This window comes from Symphalangus syndactylus, chromosome 24 (assembly GCF_028878055.3).
Source record: "Symphalangus syndactylus isolate Jambi chromosome 24, NHGRI_mSymSyn1-v2.1_pri, whole genome shotgun sequence".
Lineage (NCBI taxonomy): Eukaryota > Metazoa > Chordata > Mammalia > Primates > Hylobatidae > Symphalangus > Symphalangus syndactylus.
The window spans coordinates 26,337,689-26,357,939 of record NC_072446.2 but is presented as its reverse complement, the minus strand read 5'-3'; the positions used below and the strand labels follow the sequence as shown (position 1 = coordinate 26,357,939).

Below are 20,251 nucleotides of genomic sequence, written 5' to 3'. Positions count from 1 at the left end.
TCACCTTGGATGTCAAGCAGAGAGAAATGAGGGTTGCTGGGAGCTTCAGGCACCAGGCGGAAATAGAAGCGGTGCCCGCCTTGGGGCTCGTCTCTGTCCACTACGCTGATGGTCTGGATGAGCTGAAGGGTGAGGAGGGGAGAGAGGGCTAGTGGTGAGGCTGCGACCACTCTGGGTCGAGGTAGAGGGTGCTGCTGGCCAGTCCTGGAAGCAATGCCCGGTCCCCACCCCCTCAGGGGTACCTGGCCTGGCTTGGCATCCTCGCATACAGCTGCCTCGTAGGGTGTGGCCAGTTCTGGGGGATTGTCGTTCACATCCAGGATTCGGATCCTTAGGGATGCCCGGGATAGCTGGGCATGATTGTCTGTAATGAGAGCACAGGAGCAAGGGGAGAGGCATCAAGTGTGAGATCTAGATAGCCTCCTCTCTACTATAAGGACAATAGTAGGCAGTGGGGTCATGCTGAGAAATTTGTGGGTTAACCAAGTTGGTACAAGGACCAGAACTGGGAACATTTGGGCATAAGTTAAGTAATCATTGCTGTAACCACCACCACCATTACCATCAGCCTTGGCACCACTGGCACTATCACTACAACCCTTGCCACCAAAATCACCAGTAGCACCTAGTGCCATCACCAACACCATCACCACTGTTAGCATCAACACCACCATCACCATCTCTACCGTGGCCACCTTTGCCATTACTACCACTATTACTGTTACCATTGTCATCATTAAGCTATTACCAATACCACTATTTGCATTATCATCAGTGCGTCTATCAACATAACTATCAGTACCACCATCACCATCCTTACACTGTTACCATCACCACTGCCATCACCACCACCACCATCAGGTCATCACCATCACTACCATCACCATTAGAATTGGCACCACCACCACCAGAACCACATCCTCTAGTACTACACCCATCGTCTCTACCATAAATAATACTAAAGCCATCACCATCACTACCCTCACCACCACCACCAACCCCATCTCCATCACCAATATCACCATCACCAATACTACCACCATCTCTTCCATAGCCACCACAACCACAATCACCAGCCCACCTATTACTACTATTACCCCCATCATAATCACCAATATTACCATCACATCCCTGGCCCCCAACAACACTGTCATCACCACTGCCATCCCCACCCCCTCACCACAGAGCACACAGCATGCACGTGGAGCATCTGCATTCATTATTTTAAGTATCCTTGCAGAAATCCTGTGGTTTGGTAAAATTTCTATCCCCATATCACAAAGGGGAAACTAAAACATGGGATGCTTTCTACACATGGGTCAGGGGCAACTAAACTCCTAGACTTCTGCTTTCTCAAGACCTGAGCCTAAACGGGCCAGACAAGTCCAAGGAGGTAGATCTTGGCCAGCAAAACCATGATGTCCCCACCCCTCCAAGTTGGGATGTCTTCAAGGTCATGGTCCCTGTCTTATTTATCTCTGGGCTACCAGCATTGTGGGATATGGTACAGGTAAATTCTAATATATTAATATTTGCTGAATGAATGAATGAAGCCTGGAAAGATTGAGACTGCAGGAGGCTTGAATTCCAGGTGTGGCTGTGTCCCTGACCCAGTGTTTGGTCTTGGGTAAGACCCTGCCTTCTCTGCATCAGTTTCCACACCTGGAAAAGGAACAGAACATAGCGATTATGAGCAATGCTGAGTAGTTCTGATTCCAGCTCTGCCGTTTTATGTCTGTGTAATCCGAGCCATGTCACTTGACCTCCCTGTGCCTCAATTTTCTCACCTGCAAAATCGGTCTAATTTGACCCAATTATGCCTAGTGTTCCATTATTGGAACGCTAAGCATGTGAGAGTTATTTATATCCTACTGCTCAAGGTCTTCCCCAAGGTCTGATTGCAAAAATTCAAAAAATTGCAACCTCAGGCATACATGGGTTAATAGGTCGGTGAATAGACAGATTGAGTTAATATCTGCAGGGCATTTAAACCTGTGTGTACAACACGTAGCAAGTGCTATATAAGCATTTGTAAATAAGCAGACATCCTCAAAGGGTCCTATTAGCAATGACATTAAATAATTCTAGGATATGGAATACTTCATCCCAGCCTGTCCTGTCTGAGCAGTGCCCTGAATGTTGGTGCTTTCTTTTTCTTTTTTTTTTTTTTTTTTGAGACGGAGTCTCGCTGTCTCCCAGGCTGGAGTGCAGTGGCGCAATCTCGGCTCACTGCAAGCTCCGCCTCCCGGGTTCACGCCATTCTCCTGCCTCAGCCTCGAATGTTGGTGCTTTCTAACACCTCACCAGCCCAGACTTCTGAGTGCTCTCTGGTGCCCCATCCTCTGCTATCTTGGCTACATGTTCATTACTGACATGTTCATTACTGACATGTTCCACCTGCCAGTGACCTCAGGAACATCTCCTGGAGGAGGAAACCACACCTCACTTCCAAGCAGTGACTTGGAAGATGGGGCTCTCTGGCTGGGCTGGCAGGGAGCTCTCTTAGGGGCAGCCTGAAAGCTTCCAGGCATTCAGGCTCCCCATGAGTTTCGCGGGGAGTGGGACTGGTCGGCTGCCTCCTGCTGTGAACTCAGGATTCACTGTGTGCTGACGGCAGCTGCTCACGTGCTGATAAAGAGAGAAACAGAGATAGGAAGGCAGGTGCAGCCACCTCCTGGAGGGGGGGCGGGGGGTGGTCAGGAAAAGGAGGGGGCTGAGTTCTTAATTAACTCAGACCCCGGCTTCTCTCTGGAGTTCCCCTTAGCCAGGGGCATATTATCTTCTAAGCTCACCAGATCTGCCATTCCAGTGATTAGAGGGGGTTTTCCGGGGCGAGAGATGGGAGTCGTGACTGGGAATGCCGGGTGAACCGTTATTTTTAAGAGTGCGTTGCCGGAGAATTTCAACAGACAGACGGTCGGTGCTTTTGGGAAGAGGAGGGTGAGGCCCACAGCCAGGAACAGGCGCCTCTCTCCCAGCAGAGGCAGAGGGAGAGTAGAGGGGGCGGCCAGGGTCTGAGTGCCCTTACAGAGCACTTTCCCCTGCAGTGGAGGGTGGTGGGGGTGTATGGGCTGGAGGGAGAGACAGGGTCCTATGGGCCATGTCGAAGGTAGAGCAGGATGGACTGCTGAGTGAGTGATCTGCTCCTGGATCCTCACTGCGGATGAGACCCCCATTATAGCACCTTTGCTTTGGGCTATGCTTGGCCTCTCTTACCTCTTCTTTTAAAATGTCACAGGTCACCTTGTGAGAAAGCCCTAATGTCCTTGGCATGAGTGACAGTCTCAGACCTAAGAGGTGGGGCAGCTGAGTGACCTCTAAATTGCCAAAACTGCCATCTGCAGATCTTATTCTAGGAATTCCTGAATTTAGGGCTGGCCTGGAATCCCAGAGCTCGTGGGCTGGCCCCAGGTTAGTACCCATTGCCACTGCCATTGCCCTTGTGGCAGTGGGTCTCCAGCACGGCTGTACATCACAATCACCTGGAGACCCTTTAAAAACACCGATGCCAAACGCTTGGTCATTGATTTTTTTTTTTTTAAACAGCTCCAGAGGATCAGCCTGTAGCAAAGTTTGCAAACCACTATCCTAGGGTGACTGGGAGGTAGGAAGCCTGATTGGCTTCCTCCAAACCCCTCCTATCACAATTAGTATCATTTATAAGAATGGAAAATAATCCTATTTTTGCCACCTTAAATATTTCTGGGATAAAACAAGGAATCCATCTGTTGACTAATCTTGATCTCTGTGCAGGATTTTCCAATTCATAACACTCTTTCTTATTATGACCTCGTGTCATCCTTGAAATAACCCTTGAAGAAGGCCTTGTTAAACCCACTTTCTGGATGAGGAAACTGAGGCTGACAGAGGGGCAGGAGTTTCCCCACAGCCCTAGGGGAGTCAGCAGCAGAGCTGGGGTTGGGTCTGAACCCTCCCGACTCCAAGTTCAGCGCTTGGTCCTGATACAATGTCAGGGGCCCTCCTGCTGCCTGGGCATTTGTCCATCCAGTGGCAGCTACGGCTTAGACCCAGGCCCAAGTGGATCTCACCCAGTGGCCGGCGGCAGGTGCCCCCTCCAACGGCTGGGTCCCCCACAGCCCTCCCCTCTTGGCTTTTCAGTTCAGCTGACTGACATGCAAATTAGTTTAATTATTTCTTCTTCTAAAATAAATTATATTTTGCAGTAGCTGCAATATGTTGTGTCAGGCAAAATTACATTCAATATTTTTAAACTAATTGATGCAGCCTTGAGGAAGGCTGATTGACAGCCCAGGGCTGAGCAGGTCTGCAGCCTTAACTGATTCCTAAATTAAAATTAAACGTGCTTTGGCCCGGTGCTTCCTCCTTGAGCTGCCTCACCATTAATCCGGGGAGGTGGCAGGTGAAGCCCCGGGGGTCTGAGGGACCTGAGGAGGCTGGGCAGCTCAGGGTGCCTAGGGAAGAGACCAAACTCGGGGCAGGAGAACTGCTGTGCAGTGGGGCAGGTCTCTGACCTTCGCTGGGCCTCAGAGTTTCTTCTGTATAATGGACAGGGGATTGGACTGGACAATCTGGATCTGAAACCTGTGGTTTTTGCTGACGGTTGTGGATCAAGCATCTCCTTTGTACCAAGGACACAGCAGTGAACAAGACAGCATGGTCTCGGTCTAGTGGCAGGTACAGACATAACTCCAGACTATGATAAGAGCTGAGGGAAAAAAGTTAAGGAGCCGTGAGAGCTTGGAGCAGGGGGTCTTGCCTGGTGGGATGCAGGATGTTTTTCCCGGAAAAACATGATATTTCTGCTGAGTCCTGCCGAGTCCTGACTGGGAAGTAATTGTACGAGGGGGATGGGAAAGGAAAGATTGTCTCAGGCAGTGGGATCAGCATGTGCAAAGGCCCTGGGGTGGGAGGGGAGGATGTGGATAATGAGACTCTGGATCTCTTCCAAGGAGGATCCCAGCCCCTACTAGAGTTACTCATTTGACATCTGGACCAACCTGAGTGGGCGTGGGGATGGGGCTGGGGGACAATGGGAAGGCAAGAGGAGACGGGGCCTGGCCTGGCGCCCCTGTTAGGGCACTCCTATGAATGTGCTCCTCCCTGGAAGAATGGCAACAAACACATATTAAGCACGTGCCAAGGACCAGGGTCTGGGCTGCCCCATTGCATCCTGTCAACCATGGTGGGAGGCAGGGACTGGTATTGTTGCTATTTTACTGATGAGGAAACAGGCTCAGAGGGGTGAGACAACTGGCCCAAAGTCTCATAGGAGCTGGGTCTTGAACCTGGGTCTGGTTTTAAAGGGGAGGTTTTAACCACCACATGATGTCGTCTTTCTTGTCTTTAGCTGTCAGAATCCATCTTGCCTTCAAGGCCCTGAACAAATTTCCCTGCTTCCTCCAGGAAGCTTTCCTTGATTGCTCTCAGTTCTGGGCAATCCAAGGATAAGCCCAAGTCCCCCATGCCCACAAGGCCCCCCATGATCATCCTGCTGTGGCCTCTCTGGCTTCGTCGCTACCCCTCCCTCCCTCTTTCACTCTGCTCCGAGTTTGCTCCTTTGCCTCCTTCAGGTCTTGGCCCAGATTTCTTCTAGGAGAGGCCTCCCCTAAAGACCTTATTTCCATGTGCCCTTTGCCATCCTACCAAATACCACTTCCCTGCCTTATTCCTCTTTGTAGCATTTACCCAGCACCCTCTGTTTTTATTTAACTTTCTCATCCTCTATCTCCTCCCCTAGTATGTAAGCAGAATTTTTGTATATTTTTTTTACTGCTGTATCCCCAGCAACTGTGTGCACGCTACATAGTAGATGCTTAATAAAGATGTGTCAAATGAATGGATTCCACTGTCTGTGGCATCTCTGACCATGGCCATGCTCCAGGAGGGATGCTGGGGAGGTGCAGGGGGAGAAACTGAGACCTTCTTGGATGAACTGACTCTTGTATCAGGGGTTGGGTCCCCTCCATTTCAGAAGCAGTCTAGTGCTGGGACCCTCTTCCTGCCTCTCTCTTTCTCTGTCTCTTGACCAAGGTTTTCTCATCAGTAAAACAAATGGAGTTGGATTCTGTGGCTCTCCTTGGCTGTCACAGAGAAAGACAGAAGCCTGGAGAGAAAGAGAGAAGTGAAGCTGCAAGAGTGGGAGTGGGAAAGAGAGTGGGGGGTGGGGTGGGAGGGGGAAAGAGAGAGGAGAGAGGTCAGCTCAAAGAAAGTGCCTTCCCTCTCACTTGCAGTGGTGGGGACGGAGCAGAGCTTGGACCCTCTTCTCCACTATTCCCCCAGCCCTTCCCTCCTCCCCGAGGGAGTTAAATTGCATCCAAACACCAGGCTGTGATTAGAGCTGGCCAGCTGGGCAGGAAGATTTATCATCCCAATTACAAGCCCGCCCAGACAAGCAGGCAGGACAGTGAGGCGCACAGGGCGAGCATATGGGGGTGCTCCAGGGAAGGGGGTGTCAGGGTAGACAGGAGTGAACTCCTTGCACTCCCTGCCCTGTCCCCACGCCCCCGCAGTGGGAGCAGGAGGCTCAGGTGCCCTTCTCTGTCCCTTGAAGGGACTTCAGTGATCTCTTTGGTTTCCACATGGAGACTGGAAGCTTTGACCTTATTGGGGAGAAGTTTATTCCTCCAAGGAAGGGGTGGGGGAGGACTTCTGAGTGAAGCAGGGACCCTGAAATCATAACATCCCTGAAATTCAAAGGGGAGATGGGGGAACTTTCCTTCCCCAGGGGCTGAGCTGGTCCCTAATGTTCTGGGCTGTCCTACTCCATGGATATCACAAAATCTTTGTTCCCCTTGGGGTCCGTTAGGTACTCAAGGTGGCACAGGATCCCAGGAGTCATCCAGTCCAAGAGGACCCTGGGCCTGATTTGCACACCTCTGGTGACAGGGAGCTCACTGTCTCTTGAAGCAGCCCCTTCCATGCAGAGCTGTGATGTGTCTCTTTCCCGGGCAGCCTCCCTGGAGCTCCCAACCACCTGCCCTGGCCCTGCCCTGGACCCTCCAGCCCAAAGCTGAGCCTGACAGCCTCCCATATGTTTCCCCAACTCCATGTTTGCCCCCTCCAAGCCATCCTCCCCATGAACCCGAGGGAATGTTGGGGACCAAACATCTGATCACGCCACTCTCCTGCTCAAAGACCTGCACTGGCTCCCTGTCACCTCCAGGAGATGTCTGGTTCCTCATGGGACACCAAGGCCCTTTGTGTGCAGGCCCAGTGAGCTTCTTCACTCACCCCTTGCCTCACCTGCTCTGGACACCCTCCAGCCCCAGAGACTGGCCACACCCAGCCTCTCTGTTCTCAGAATGGCCTCGGACATCCAAGCTCCCAGGCCTTTGCACACAGGGGGCTTTCTGCCGGGAGCACCTGAATCCCCTTTCTGCCCATGGAAAAACCTCCTTGGCCTTTGAAACCCAACTCAGATGTCCTCTTTGGCAGGTGCTGGTGCTCATGCCTGTAATCCCAGTGTTTTGGGAGGCCAAGGTGGGAGGATTGCTTGAGCCCAGGAGATGGACACCAGCCTGGGTAACACAGTGAGAGCCCCTCTCTACCAAAAACAAACAAACAAAACCACACACACAAAAACAAAAAAATAGATGTCCCCTCCTCTGGGAAGGGTTTTCTGGCCCTCGTTGGGTGAGCCAGTCTCTCCCTGCTCCTCAGGAATCGCTGCGACCCCATGACTTTCACTCTGTGTTGTCACTGACTGTCAATGTGTCTCTCCCCGCCCACCTGTGAACTCTCAGGTCAGTGGCCAAGCCTGGTTCATCACCGGGTCCCAGAGCCCAGCCCCGGCTGGGGTGGGTGACAAGAGGCCCCAGAAAACACTGGCTGCGGGTACATGGCTTGTTGGTTTGTGTGTGGGTCCCTGCAGGAGAAACTGAGTACTCTCTGCTGCTCAGACCCCACTGCGACCTTCACTCCCCATCCCTGTCCCTTCCTCCAGCCTCTTTAGGCCTCCTCTGTGGTCCTTCTGAGAGGCACAGACTGGGAGTCAGAAAGCCTCATGGGGGGACTCCCTTCCTTGGCCTCCGTCTCCCCAGGTTGGATATGGGGCTGGAGGATGGGTATCGGGCTGGAGTCCATCATCTCTGACGTTCCTTCTCCTCTCAGATTCTCTCCCTGACTATTAAGAGCACCTACTGTGTGTCAGGCACACAGTAGGCACCTGCGCTAGGCACTTGAGACATTATTTCTAGTCCTTGGGGAACTTATGTTTCATAGAAAGCACTCAGCACAATGCCTGGCATATTGTAAGCTTTAAGTAAATAGAAGCTGCTATTATTATTATTATTAATTATTTTTTGAGATGGAGTCTCGGTCTGTCTCCCAGGCTGGAGTGCAGTGGTGCAATCTCGGCCCACTGCAACCTCCACCTCTGGGGTTCAAGCAATTCTCCTGCCTCAGCCTCCCAAGTAGTTGGAATTACAGGTGCCCACACCCGGCTAATTTTTGTACTTTTAGTAGAGATGGGGTTTCACCACGTTGGCCAGGCTGTCCTCGAACTCCTGACCTCAGGTGATCTGCCCGCCTCGGCCTCCCAAAGTGCTAGGATTACAGGAGTGAGCCACCATGCCCAGCCAGGAGCTGCTATTATTAATAGTTACCATTGTCACAGCTGTCCGGTAAACTAAGTATGATTGTCACCATTTTATAGATGAGAAAACCAAGGTAACAAGATGGGGAGTGACCTGTCCAGGCCCACCCAACTGGGAGCCATCTGACTAGAAGCATTTCTTCTCCATCATGCATTCCTGTTTTTCCAACTGGGCACTCAAGCCCATTCATTCATCCATTCAGTAAACACACATGCCTGCTGTGTGCCTGGCCTGTGTGAGTGCTGCAGGTATAGACTGGGCCCTGCCCTCATGGAAGGTACACTTTCCCAGGGAAGAGTGATCTTCACTGAATACTCACACAGATGCATCTAAAAATCATAACACGTGCTCTGTGGCATGAAGGGAAAAGCAGGGTGTTGTGAGACGTGACTTGGCCTAGGGTGACCCAGATGGGGAAGCTTCTGGCGAGTCTGGTTAACCCTTTGCTGTCTTGGACATCTAGCTATTACCCCTCCAGATCAGCTTAGGGCTGGATGACTCTTGAGAGTGTGGCTGGGTGCCCCCCTTGGCACTCCCCCCTCCCAATGTTGGCTTTCCAAATCTCCCCTAGACCACCCCCACCCAGTCTCTTTGAAGACTGTCCCTTTACAACTGCCCTTTCCACCGAAGGATTCAGACACAAATTGTACTTTAAATTCAATATCGGTCATTAATATTTCATGATTACAAAACGTTAAAGATAATGTCAGTGGAAGGAGCGTCTGCATGGGCAGAATGGATGACTCAGAAGTTCGGGGAGAGGGGAGCTGGCATACTAAGTGGCTCGGGAGTCTTTGAGGTAATCCAGTATGACAGGCGGCGGCTCCCGGCTGAGTGCAACATTCTCCGAGGTGCTCACCAAGCGCCGCCGCTGTGTATAAATATTTCCCCTCTGATTCTTGTCACCTCATGTTTGTTATGACTGGGAGCAGGTGGGGCCGCCGTGACCCTCTGAGTTTCCCTTCTGTTTTTGAGGAAGCCAAATGGACGCTTTGGCAGGAGGGCATGGGGCTGGGCGGGCAGACCCGATGGCCATGCACCTGGGGCTCCGGCTGGCTCCTGGGAAGCCAGAGGTCTTGGGTCGAGCCTGCCCCTGCCTGGACTTGCTCTGTGATCTTGGGGCCATCCCTGTTCTTCCCTGAGCCTCTGTTTCCTCATCTGTAAAATGGGGATAATAAGTTTGTTCTCATCTCATGGAGATGGTGAAAAGGAAGAGTGGGTCAGTTATTTGTGACAGCTTTTTTTTTTTTTTTTTTTTTTTTTTTTTTTTTTGAGACAGAGTCTTGCCTGTTGCCAGGCTGGAGCACAGGGGCATGATCTTGGCTCATTGTAACCTCTGCCTTTGGGTTCAAGCGATTCTCGTGCCTCAGCCTCCCCAGTAGCTGGGATTATAGGCGCGCGCCACCATGCCAGTTAATTTTTGTATTTTTAGTAGACATGGGGTTTCGCCATGTTGGCCAGGCTGGTCTCGAACTCTTGAACTCAAGGGATCTGACCCCTTTGGCCTCCCAAAGTACTGGGATTACAGGCGTGAGCCACTGTGCCTGGCTTGTGAGAGCTCTTGATTTTGTGCCAGCACCAGGGAAACAGGACTGGAGGGGCAGCTGAGGAGAGCCGGGCTCTGGAGTCAGGCAGGCTGGGGTTGGGAACCCGGACAAATGACTTCGCCTTGCTGAGTCAGTTTCCTCATCCCCACAGTGAAGATGGCAGTAGAATGGACACCCCTTAGGGGTGAAGATTTCATGAGCTCATCACAAAAAAGGGCCCGGAATAGAGTCAAGACCAACAGATACCCTCAACCGAGCACTTACTAAGCACCAACCACTAGGATAAGTTCTTCCCATGAGCTATGCTCTTTGATCCTCCCACCAGCTCTCTGAAGCAAAACCATTCCTTTTCCCATTAATTAATATCCTAGGTGAGGAGTGGGCAGGGGCTGGGGATCACAGCTCAGAGAAGGGGGGTCTCAAGCCCAGTGGCTAGTCTTCTCCTTTCAGAGATACATCTCCTTCCCCACGGTCAGTTACTGGGGTTGATGGATGGGATGGGGGTGGGGCTCAGACAGCAGAGAGTGCCCGGAAAAGGGAGGCCATGCAGCAATGCCGTGGGGACCAAGCACGCCTGGTCCAAATCCCAGCTTTGCCAGTGCACATCTTTGGCAAGCAAGTTTCCGAACTCTCCAAGCCTCAATTTTCCCATCAGGAAAATGGGTGCTAATCATGCTACTGATCATAATTCAATAAAGTATGTGCTAGAAAGCATCTAGGCCAGGATATATATATATGAAGCAAAAATTGTAAAATGTTTGTGGAGGAGTACCCCTCCCCCGATTCTCTCTCCTGTGAAATGGCAGCCTTACAGGCTTCGTATGCTATTCTAGCTGCTTTCTGAAAGAGACCCACTGGGTAGAAGCACAATGCTTAACCCAAGAGCAGATTGTTGCTGGTGGTGGGACATTGGGCCGGTGATAGGCTGGTGGCAGGGGGGTGGCAGGGCGTGTATCTGTGAGTAGGGAGACGAGGCATCCCTGCCCAGCAGCCAGGCCAGTCCTCCCTCACTCCGTCTGCAGCCCACAGCCTCAGTTGCTACCCAGGAAACAGGTTTGCGGAGGCAAGGAGGGGGAGCCCTCTTCCCCCAAGTCCAGCCGCCACTTCCTCTCTAGCCACCTTTGTTATCTCCCTTTCATGCGGTGGAGGAGTGGATTCAAAGGCTCCAGAGCAGCAGGCACTGAGGTCTGAGCCAGCTTTGTATTTCCTTTTAAACTGCAGTTGAAAGAGACGAAGGGAACTTCAGCCTAGGGACTTCCTCGACCCCAGAATGGGCCAGTGGGGCCTGGGAAATGAGGGGATGGCAGCTAGGGGAGGAGGAAGAGGGCTGGCAGGAGGAGCTTGGGGCAGGAGGGGCCTGGGGCAGAGGGGCCTGGGGTCCTGATGGGCAGAGGCGAGTTTGAATGTTGCCTACCCGCCTGCAGCTCAGAGACTCAACCATATTCCTGTTGTCATGATTGCTTATTGGTGGCTCTGTTGATGCCTGAGACCTTGAGGGCTGATGGGGTAGAGAAGCTGGGAGAGCAGGTGGAGGCCATGGCAGTGGCAGTGTTGCTCTGGGCATGGAGGAAGCCCGAGGGCACTCCCCCTGGCCTCTCTCCCAGTGCTCTCAGCTCCTCACCCCCACAGCCTTACTTACCTGGATGCCATGTCTCAGGGCTCTCTCTCTTTCTCTCCCAGCTCACATTTCTCCCTAGCTGCACCAAAAAGACACACACACACACACACAAACACACACACACACACACACACACACATTCTTCCAGAAACTCAGGCCAAACACCCTGGAGTCATCCTTGACCCTTCTCCATCTCTCCCCAGGACATCAGCCCATGAGCAGGTTCCACTGGCTCTATCTTCAGCCTGTATCCCAAAGCCAGCCACTTCTCCCCTCCTCCTCCCCTCCTCTGTAGCTACTGCCCTGGGCCAGGCCATGGTCCTATCTCCCAAGCACTATTATTTTCAGCTTCTAGCTAAGGCCCCGTTTCCCTCTCATGCTCCAGGCTCTTCTCAATGCAGCTGCCAGAGGTACCCTGACTGAGAACATCCCTTCTCTCCCCAAATGCCTCCAATGACTCTAACTTCATTTGGAGTAAAGTCCAAAGACTCTCCAGTGGCTCTGGCTGACCATGCTGCCCCTCATCAACCACACTGGCCTCTTTGCTGTTCCTCCAACATGCTTGGCAAATTACACCGCAGGGCCTCTTTGCACTGGCTGTTCCCCCTGCTTGGAATGCTCTTCCTCCAGATGTCAGCATGACTCCCTCCCCTTTTGAGGTCTTTGTTGAAATGTCTTTTCCTCATCTCTTAGATGTTCCGCTAAGAGAAGCAATGCCCCTCCTCCTCCCAGTTCCCCTTCCCAGCCTCCTTCTCTCCTTGTTTTTTCTTAGCACTTAGCATCACCTGACATATTATGTCCCTGCTTTCTCTCTGTTGATAGTCTTGTTCTCTCTATGAGGACAGGAGCTTTTCTGTCATGTTCAAGGTTGGATCCCCAGCCCCTAAAACAGGGCTTGCACGTAGCAGATGCTCAATTAATGATGAGAGAAGAAAGCCTAGCTTGAGACCAGCCCTACCCCCTTGACTTGGAACCAGCCCTACCCCCTTGACTTGGAACCCCGCTGGATCTTTGCTCGCACCAATCAGCTTTTGCCCTCACCTTCACCCCTGTGAGATCTTTGTCAAGTTTCTTTCTCTTTGCACCATCCCCAACCTTTGGCCCCTCCCCCGTGGGCTTTGACTGACAGTGCTGCCTCCGCTCTGCCCCCAGCCCTTGGCCCCTCCCCTCAGCTTTTGCTCCTGGGACCCATATTTGCCCTTGGAGGGGGCGTGGCGCCCAGCTCACCCGCCTCCATGGCCAGCACCGTGATGTTGTGCCAGCCGGCCGTCTCGCGGTCCAGCCCCTTGCCAGTCACGATGGCGCCTGTGTCCGCATCGATATCGAAGATCTGGTCCAAATCTGATTCGCGGTCAATGGCGTACCTGCGGGGGGCAGGGCAGGGCTGATTGAAGGTGCCCCAGTGCCAAATGGAGCCCGTGTCCTTTTCCCCCAACCCCACTCCAAGAGAGGGACCGCCTGCCTTGGACACACACAAGGGGCAGAGAAACCCCTTGCGACCGAGGAATGGAGCTAATAATTTGTACCCGCAGTTGTCGTGAGGGTTGGAAGCTAGCAAAGTGCTTGGCACAGTTAGACTCACTGATACTCTCTTCTTTCTTTCTTTCTCTTTCCTTCCTTCCTTCTTTCCTTCCTACTTTCCTTCCTTCCTTTTCTTTTCTTTTCTTTCCCTTTCCCTTTCCCTTTCTTTCTTTCTTTCTTTCTTTCTTTCTTTCTTTCTTTCTTTCTTTCTTTCTTCTCTCTCTTTTCTTTTTTGTTTATTTATTTTATTTTATTTACTTATTTTTTGGAGATGGAGTCTTGCACTTTCACCCAGGCTGGAGTGCAATGGCGCCATCTCAGCTCACTGCAAGCTCCGCCTCCCGGGTTCACGCCATTCTCCTGCCTCAGCCTCCCGAGTAGCTGGGACTACAGGCGCCCGCCACCACACCCGGCTAATTTTTTGTATTTTTTAGTACAGACAGGGTTTCACCGTGTTAGCCAGGATGATCTTGATCTCCTGACCTCGTGATCCGCCGCCTTGGCCTCCCAAAGTGCCTGGGATCACAGGCGTGAGTGACCGCGCCCGGCCCTCTTTCTTTCTTTAGCCAGGGTCTCACTCTGTTACTCCGGGTGGAGTGCAATGGCGCCACCACGGCTCACTGCAGCCTCCATCTCCTGGGCTCAAGCGATCCTCCTCACTCACTGAGCCTCCCGAGTAGCTGGGACTGCAGGTGCGTGCCACCACGCCGGGCTAATTTTTTTTTTTTTTTTTCAGAGACAGGGTTTCGATATGTTGCCCACGCTAGTCTCGAACTACCGAGCTCAAGCAATCCGCTCGCCTTGGCCTCCCAAAATGTTGGGGTTACAGGCGTGAGCCACTGCACCCTGCCGATTCTTATCTTTCCCTAAGAGGTGCCCCTGGAATTGAGCTTGAAGGCAGAGACCGGGAGTGGGGGTGGCGTTCTGGGCAGGGGAAACAGAAGGTGCAAAGGCGCGGCGGCTGAAAATTATCCCAGAAATGGCAAACAGTGCAAAATGGTTCGAACGGGAAGTGGGGAGAATTCGGCACCAGAACACCACGGCACAGCACAGTTGGCGTGTACTGGGGAGCCAACGGGGAATTTTGAGCAGGGGAGAGGGGGACAGTTGTGGCATTAGGAGGCTTCTCTGGGGGCCGCGGCGTGGACACGCCCAGGGACACGCGCTGGGCGAGTGCCGTGGGAGGGGGCCTGGGGACACGGCCGCCGGCTCCTCCCGCCTGCGCAGCACGCGCGAGCTAATCTGCAGCTTTTCAGTTGCCGCGTGAAAAAGCCCTTTGTTCCTCCTTCTTCCCGGGCCTTTGTGTGGCGGCTCCAGGCCTTAAAGGCCGGTGTCCAACACATGTCTCGGGCGGCGGCGGCCCAGAGAGGCCTCGCCAGCTCCCGCAGCCGCTTCCCCAAGCTGATAACGCTGGTGGGGGCGCCGCGAGGCTGCGCGCGGACAAAGGCCTCGAATGCCAAGCAAGCGCTCATTGTGCGCCAGGACAAAGCCGCCTGGTAAGGAGGGGCCCCTGCGCAGCCACCCGGCCCCTCCCACAGGCAGGAGGAAAGGGGCCTTTTTGTAGTCTCCCACAGTGGGGAGGGGAGGACCCCAGAAGCATTGCCTGCTGGGGGCCCAGAGCCCTGAGATGACCCGTCAGTGAGGCCTTGGCTGCATTGCCAAACCTCTCTGGGCCTCAACTCCCCCATCTCTGAAATGGGGATATTGACACCCAGTGGGACTTCGTGGGTCTGAAAGCAGTCAGAGCTGGGTTTGAGTCCTCTGCCACTGATTCTACCTGTGTGACCTTGGGCAAGTCACTCCTTGGCTTCTGTTTGCTCACCTGAAAAAGGGGATGACTCCTACTCACCCCACATTGTGGTGTTAGAGGAGGGGCGGGGCATACAGGACAGTCCTTATGCTTTTCATGTTTACTGTCCTGGAGGTGAATGCCTATGGCAAACTATAAAGGGCTGTGCCTACGGGTGTAGTGGGCATTATAAGCCGATCCCCCGAACCTCCAGTTTAATGCTCCATCCTGTTCCTAAGCTGCTAAACCCATATTCTTCTTGCTCCTGGCCACCTTGAGTCCCGCTGGCCTGGGTGAAAGTACGTGGGGAGGTTCAGACCCATGATTATAATTCCTCCCTAGCATGCACTTAACAGTTTGGAGCCTGCTTCTCCCCCAACCATCCCTCCATTCATTCCTTTATGCCCTAAACACTAACTGAGTGCCTTCTCTGTGCTGGTCTGTGCTAGACTCTGGGGATAAAGTGGCAAGTGAGATAAAAGAGGTCTCTGCCAGGCATCTTATGAGGCTGATGTGATCTCCCCCATTTTACAGATGAAGACACTGAGGTCCAGAGAGGAAACTTGCCATGCTTAAGAGCTGCCAAGTATGGTTGCGCAGGTTGTGTCGTGCACAAAGATACCAGGCCGAAGTGGGGAAGCGGGGGTGAATTCCAGCGAGCCTTCTGCTTGCCCAGCCACGTGTCCTAGACCAGGAAGTATCAAAGGGGGGGCCTGTTTCTTATTTATACAAAGGTGACATGAGCTAGTGATGCTGATGCCCTGCTCAAGGGTGCACAGCGACTCTGTCACAGAACTGAAATTTGAAACCAAATTGGGGATTCTCTCCCAGAGTTTTTTTTTGAGACAGAGTCTTGCTCTGTCGCCCAGGCTGGAGTGCAGTGGTGCGATCTCGGCTCACTGCAAGCTCCGCCTCCTGGGTTCATGCCATTCTTCTGCCTCAGACTCCTGAGTAGCTGAGACTACAGGTGCCCACCACCACACCCGGCTAATTTTTTGTATTTTTAGTAGAGACGGGGTTTCACTGTGTTAGCCAGGATGGTCTCAATCTCCTGACCTTGTGATCCGCCCGCCTCGGCCTCCCAAAGTGCTGGGATTACAGGTGTGAGCCACTGTGCCCGGCCGCCAGAGTTCTTTTTAGCCTGACCGACAGCCCATCCAAAGTTGAACCAGCCAAAGCCTCGATGCATGAAGCTTCAGGTCCCCTTTGCCCCAGCCTGGCCCCGTCAGATATCTGAGTCCAAAGGAGGTTGAAGGAGGCTCTTGAGCATCAGCTCAGCTGGAAAGAACTTTGGAGACCTCCTGCCATTCTACAGGTGGGAAGATAGAGGCCAGGAGAGGACCAGAGACATGACATAGCCTGGGCTTCTGATCCCTCGTCAGGGCTGGGCGAGAGGCCGGGCTGATGGGAGGATGCCAACTGCCTTGTTGTTTCTCCTCCCTTCTTGGCTCAGAGCTGTCTCCTCTCTCCTCCCTCCGTGCTGCTGCTGCTCCTCCTCCTCCTCTTCCTCCTTCTCCTTTTCCCTGTTTTTCTCTTTTGTTCTTTCCTCGAGGGGAAGGGAGGGGCTGGGATCTAAGTGGAGGCAGCTGTTCCCAAGGCCATAGGGCGGGGGCAGCGGGGACCCGCCATTAACCAGCTAAAGACTTGGGGCTGGGGGTCAGTTTTGGCTGGCTGAGCCCAGGTGTTTTTGTTCCAGCTCAGGGAGCCAGAGAGTGAGTGGGAGGGAGGGAAGCAGGGAGGGGTGGGAGGAAGCAGTGTGTGGCAGGGACTGTGGCCTGGCAAACGTAGGGGTGGAGGGGTGGGGTGGGGGCGAAGCTTGTGCAGCCCACGTGTAGTGCTCACATGGGTTGTGTATTTGGTCTATGTTGTGGGTGGACAGTATGTGTTTTGTGTGGCGTCAATATGTGAGTGGTATTCCTGTGTGCGTGAGATTGTGCATTATAGTTGAGCAGCGGCTCAAGAGGCAGCAGCTCAGCCCTGGGTCTGGATCCAGGTCTGCGTTGCCCCCAGGCAAGTCACTTCTATCTTTAATTCCCAGCAAAATAGAGATGATAATCCTACTTTGTAAGTTGTCGGGAGAATGAAACGCATGTAAGGTGCCTAGCTGAGTTCCAGGAAAATTACTCCATGAATGGGAACTATTGTCAGTCTAATTATTATTCAGAGATGTCTGGCAGGGAGTACACAGGAGTCCCCCCCAACCCAGTGTGTGGCTTGTGTGCCTGGGGGTGGGGAGGTACCATGTAGGGAACACAGTAGTCTGAGAAGGACAGGAGGAAGCTGTGGGTCTAGAAGGTTCTGCTTAAATTTTGCAGTCCTACTTCTCATTTGGGGACAACAACCTGAAGGGCAGCAAGGGGAACTAGAACAGGTGAGGCTGGGGAAATAGGGAGAGAATATGAGTTTGTGGCAGCTCGTGTGTGTGTGTGCACCTACACATGCAAGGGAAGCCTGGGAATGGTGCTTGGGGTGCAGATCTGATGCCCATCTGCCTAGGTTTGAAACCTAGATGTGTGACCTTGGGCAAGTCACCTAATCTCTCTGTTCTTCAGTTTCCTCCTCTTAAAAATAGAGATAGTAGGACGGGCACGGTGGCTCACACCTATAATGGCAGCACTTTGGGAGGCTGAGGCGGGAGGATCACGAGGTCAGGAGTTTGAGACCAGCCTGGCCAACGTGGTGAAACCCCGTCTCTACTGAAAATACAAAAAATTAGCTGGGTGTGGTGGCATGCACCTGTAATCCCAGCTACTCATGAGGCTGAGGCAGGAGAATCGCATGAACCTGGGAGGCAGAGATTGCAGTGAGCCAAGATGGTGCCATTGCACTCCGGCCCGGGAGATAGTGCGAGACTCTGTCTCAAAAAAAAAAAAAAAAAAGGAGATAGTAATACCTACCTCACAGGCTGGTTGTGAGGTTCGGACAAGCGACTACCAATAAATCCTTAAGATGGTTCTTGGTGTACACATTAGCTCTTACTTTTCTTTGTTGAGCAAGACTTTGTGTCATGAGCTCTTAGAATCCTCAGATACTGTCATCACTCTCATTTTACAGAGAAGGAAACTGAGGCTTGGAGAAGCCAGGTATCTTGCCCTGGGTCACACAAAGCTAGTTAGTGGCAGAGCCAAGCTCCCATGTCTGTTCAGAGCCGGAGGTCTAAGAGCATCCTCTTAAGGAGCCAGCCAGGTACACCTGCTGGCATTTCTATGTGTTAGCAACAGCACAAAATGCTGCTGTTGTCAAGGTTAGGGTGGAGAAAATGGGGAGGGTGCTGCTTCCTGGCTGGGGTGCACATGTGGTTTTCCTCTACATAAATATGTGCATATATAATGCATGCAGGCATAATAAATAGGGAAGCTGCAGGCTTATGCACATACAGGCTTTCTGGTGTGCCTGTGTGTGAGTGCCTGAACATACATGCAGCTGACTGAATGATGCGGCTGCCGCCCAAGCTGCTCGTGTGTGTGTGTGTGTGTGTGTGTGTGTGTGTGTGTGTGTGTGTTGGGGTGTAGTTGGGAAGCCTCTTCCAAAACAAAGCAGCCTGCCTCCTGCTGTCCCAACCAAGGGATTCCTTTCTGCTCACTCCACCCTATCTGTGACTCTTTTCCCCCACTCCCTTTAGGCATATACTGAAAAGCCCACACATGATGCCTGGAAAATTGTATGTGGTTAATGCTAGTTGCAGAATGAAAGGGAAAAAAAGGGTGTGCAGAGCACCAAGAAACATGGTAATGACCATTTCCTGAGGGCCTGCTATATGCTAAGCACTTAATCCTTCTTCCAACCCTGAGAGCACCAGGCATAGAACTCGGTATGTGGTAGACATTTAATACCTATGAATGAGGCACATACTGTTATGATGTCTATTTTAGAGATGGGGAAACCAAGGCTCAGAGGGGGTGCATTGACTTGCCTAAGACTCCACAACTGAGCTGGGATTTGAACCCAGGTCTCTTCTGATTCCAAAGCCCTTGCACTTTCTGCTGCACCACACTGTGGAGTGCTGGGTGGAGAAATGAAGTGTTCGCTTCCTCTGCTGTAGTGTGGACTAGCTGTTTTTGATGCTCAAAGGAGACTCACGATGGGGCTAGGTAGGAACATGGCTGGGCTAATAAATGGCCAATCTATCTGCAAACCTTCAGGTTTGAGAGGTGGGCCCATCTGAGCACTTTCCTCCCTCCTTCCAAAGCCTTCTAAGGCTTCCCACTGCCTACAGGATAAAGTCCCACTTCATGTGGCATTCAAGTTCCTTCGCAGCCTGTCTCCAAGTGCCCCCTTGTCCCTTGTCGTGAGCTTGTCCAGCTGGTCTCGCTGCTCCTGAACTTAACCTCCTGGCTCCATGATTCTGTCCCTGCCATCTCTCCTCCCCATCACTCCAACCTGGGGCACACTCTCCCCATTCCAAGCCTTGTCCTCTTCGTCCCCCTGCAGGGGCCTCTTGGGGCAAACCTGTCACTCCCCTTCCTGGTGCATAAACTACTCACCCCTCCTTGGAGCTCCTCAAGCCCCTGCCTCAGCCCAAGCCCACTTGGACCTGGACCTGTCACTGGAGTTGTTCACATGGGCCAAGCCTTCCCATTGGCCCATGTCTGAGGCCATCATCTCTGTGGCCAGTGCACAGGGGAGGACACTGCACAAGTTTAGGAACTGCACTAACCACAAGGAGAGTAAGAAGCAGGAGTGAAATGGCCAAAGGCTGGATTCAGGAAGTGTTGAGTCATGGGTCAAACCCCGGTGCTTCCCCTTTTGAGCTGGGTGGCCTTGGGAAATCAATTCCCCTCTCTGACTCTCAGTTTCTTCATCTGTCAAATGAGCACAATACCCTCTGAAGGGTAAATGTAGTAATATGAGGCACCTTCTACTATCTCCAGTGCAGACGCTAAGAAAAACCTCTCTGTACTGTCTGCTTTCCTATAATTTCCAGGCACTCACTGTGTCCTGCAAACCAGGCTAGGCAAAGTCTCCCAGGATGCCACTTCATGTCTTCATTTCCAGGGACACGTCAAGCTTGTTCCTGCCTCAGGGCCATTCTACTTGCTGTTCCCTCTACCTAGAATGCTTTCCCTCACACTTTTCATGGATGGCTCCCCATCATTCTGATCTCAGCTCATGTGTCACATCCCTGACCACTCAATTCAAAGTGGCCCTCTGTGGCCCCAATCCCTCCTTATCCTATCACTCTATTTTCTTCATAGTGCTT

The 20,251-nt window shown here is 52.5% G+C and overlaps 1 protein-coding gene across 3 annotated transcripts in view; it reads right to left on the bottom strand.

The window, feature by feature from the left end:
• The window catches only part of CDH22 (cadherin 22), a 134,952-nt gene that overhangs the window by 12,986 nt on the left and 101,715 nt on the right, over positions 1 to 20,251 (bottom strand). For 2 of the 3 annotated variants that reach the window (XM_063634247.1, XM_055266030.2), the window contains exons 8-10: positions 12,969 to 13,105; positions 243 to 364; positions 5 to 122 (exon numbers count right to left, since the gene is read on the bottom strand). In XM_063634247.1, coding sequence (XP_063490317.1) covers positions 5 to 122; positions 243 to 364; positions 12,969 to 13,105 — 377 coding nt within the window. The remainder of the gene's footprint in view (positions 1 to 4; positions 123 to 242; positions 365 to 12,968; positions 13,106 to 20,251) is intronic. The other variant, XM_063634246.1, reaches the window with a different exon arrangement.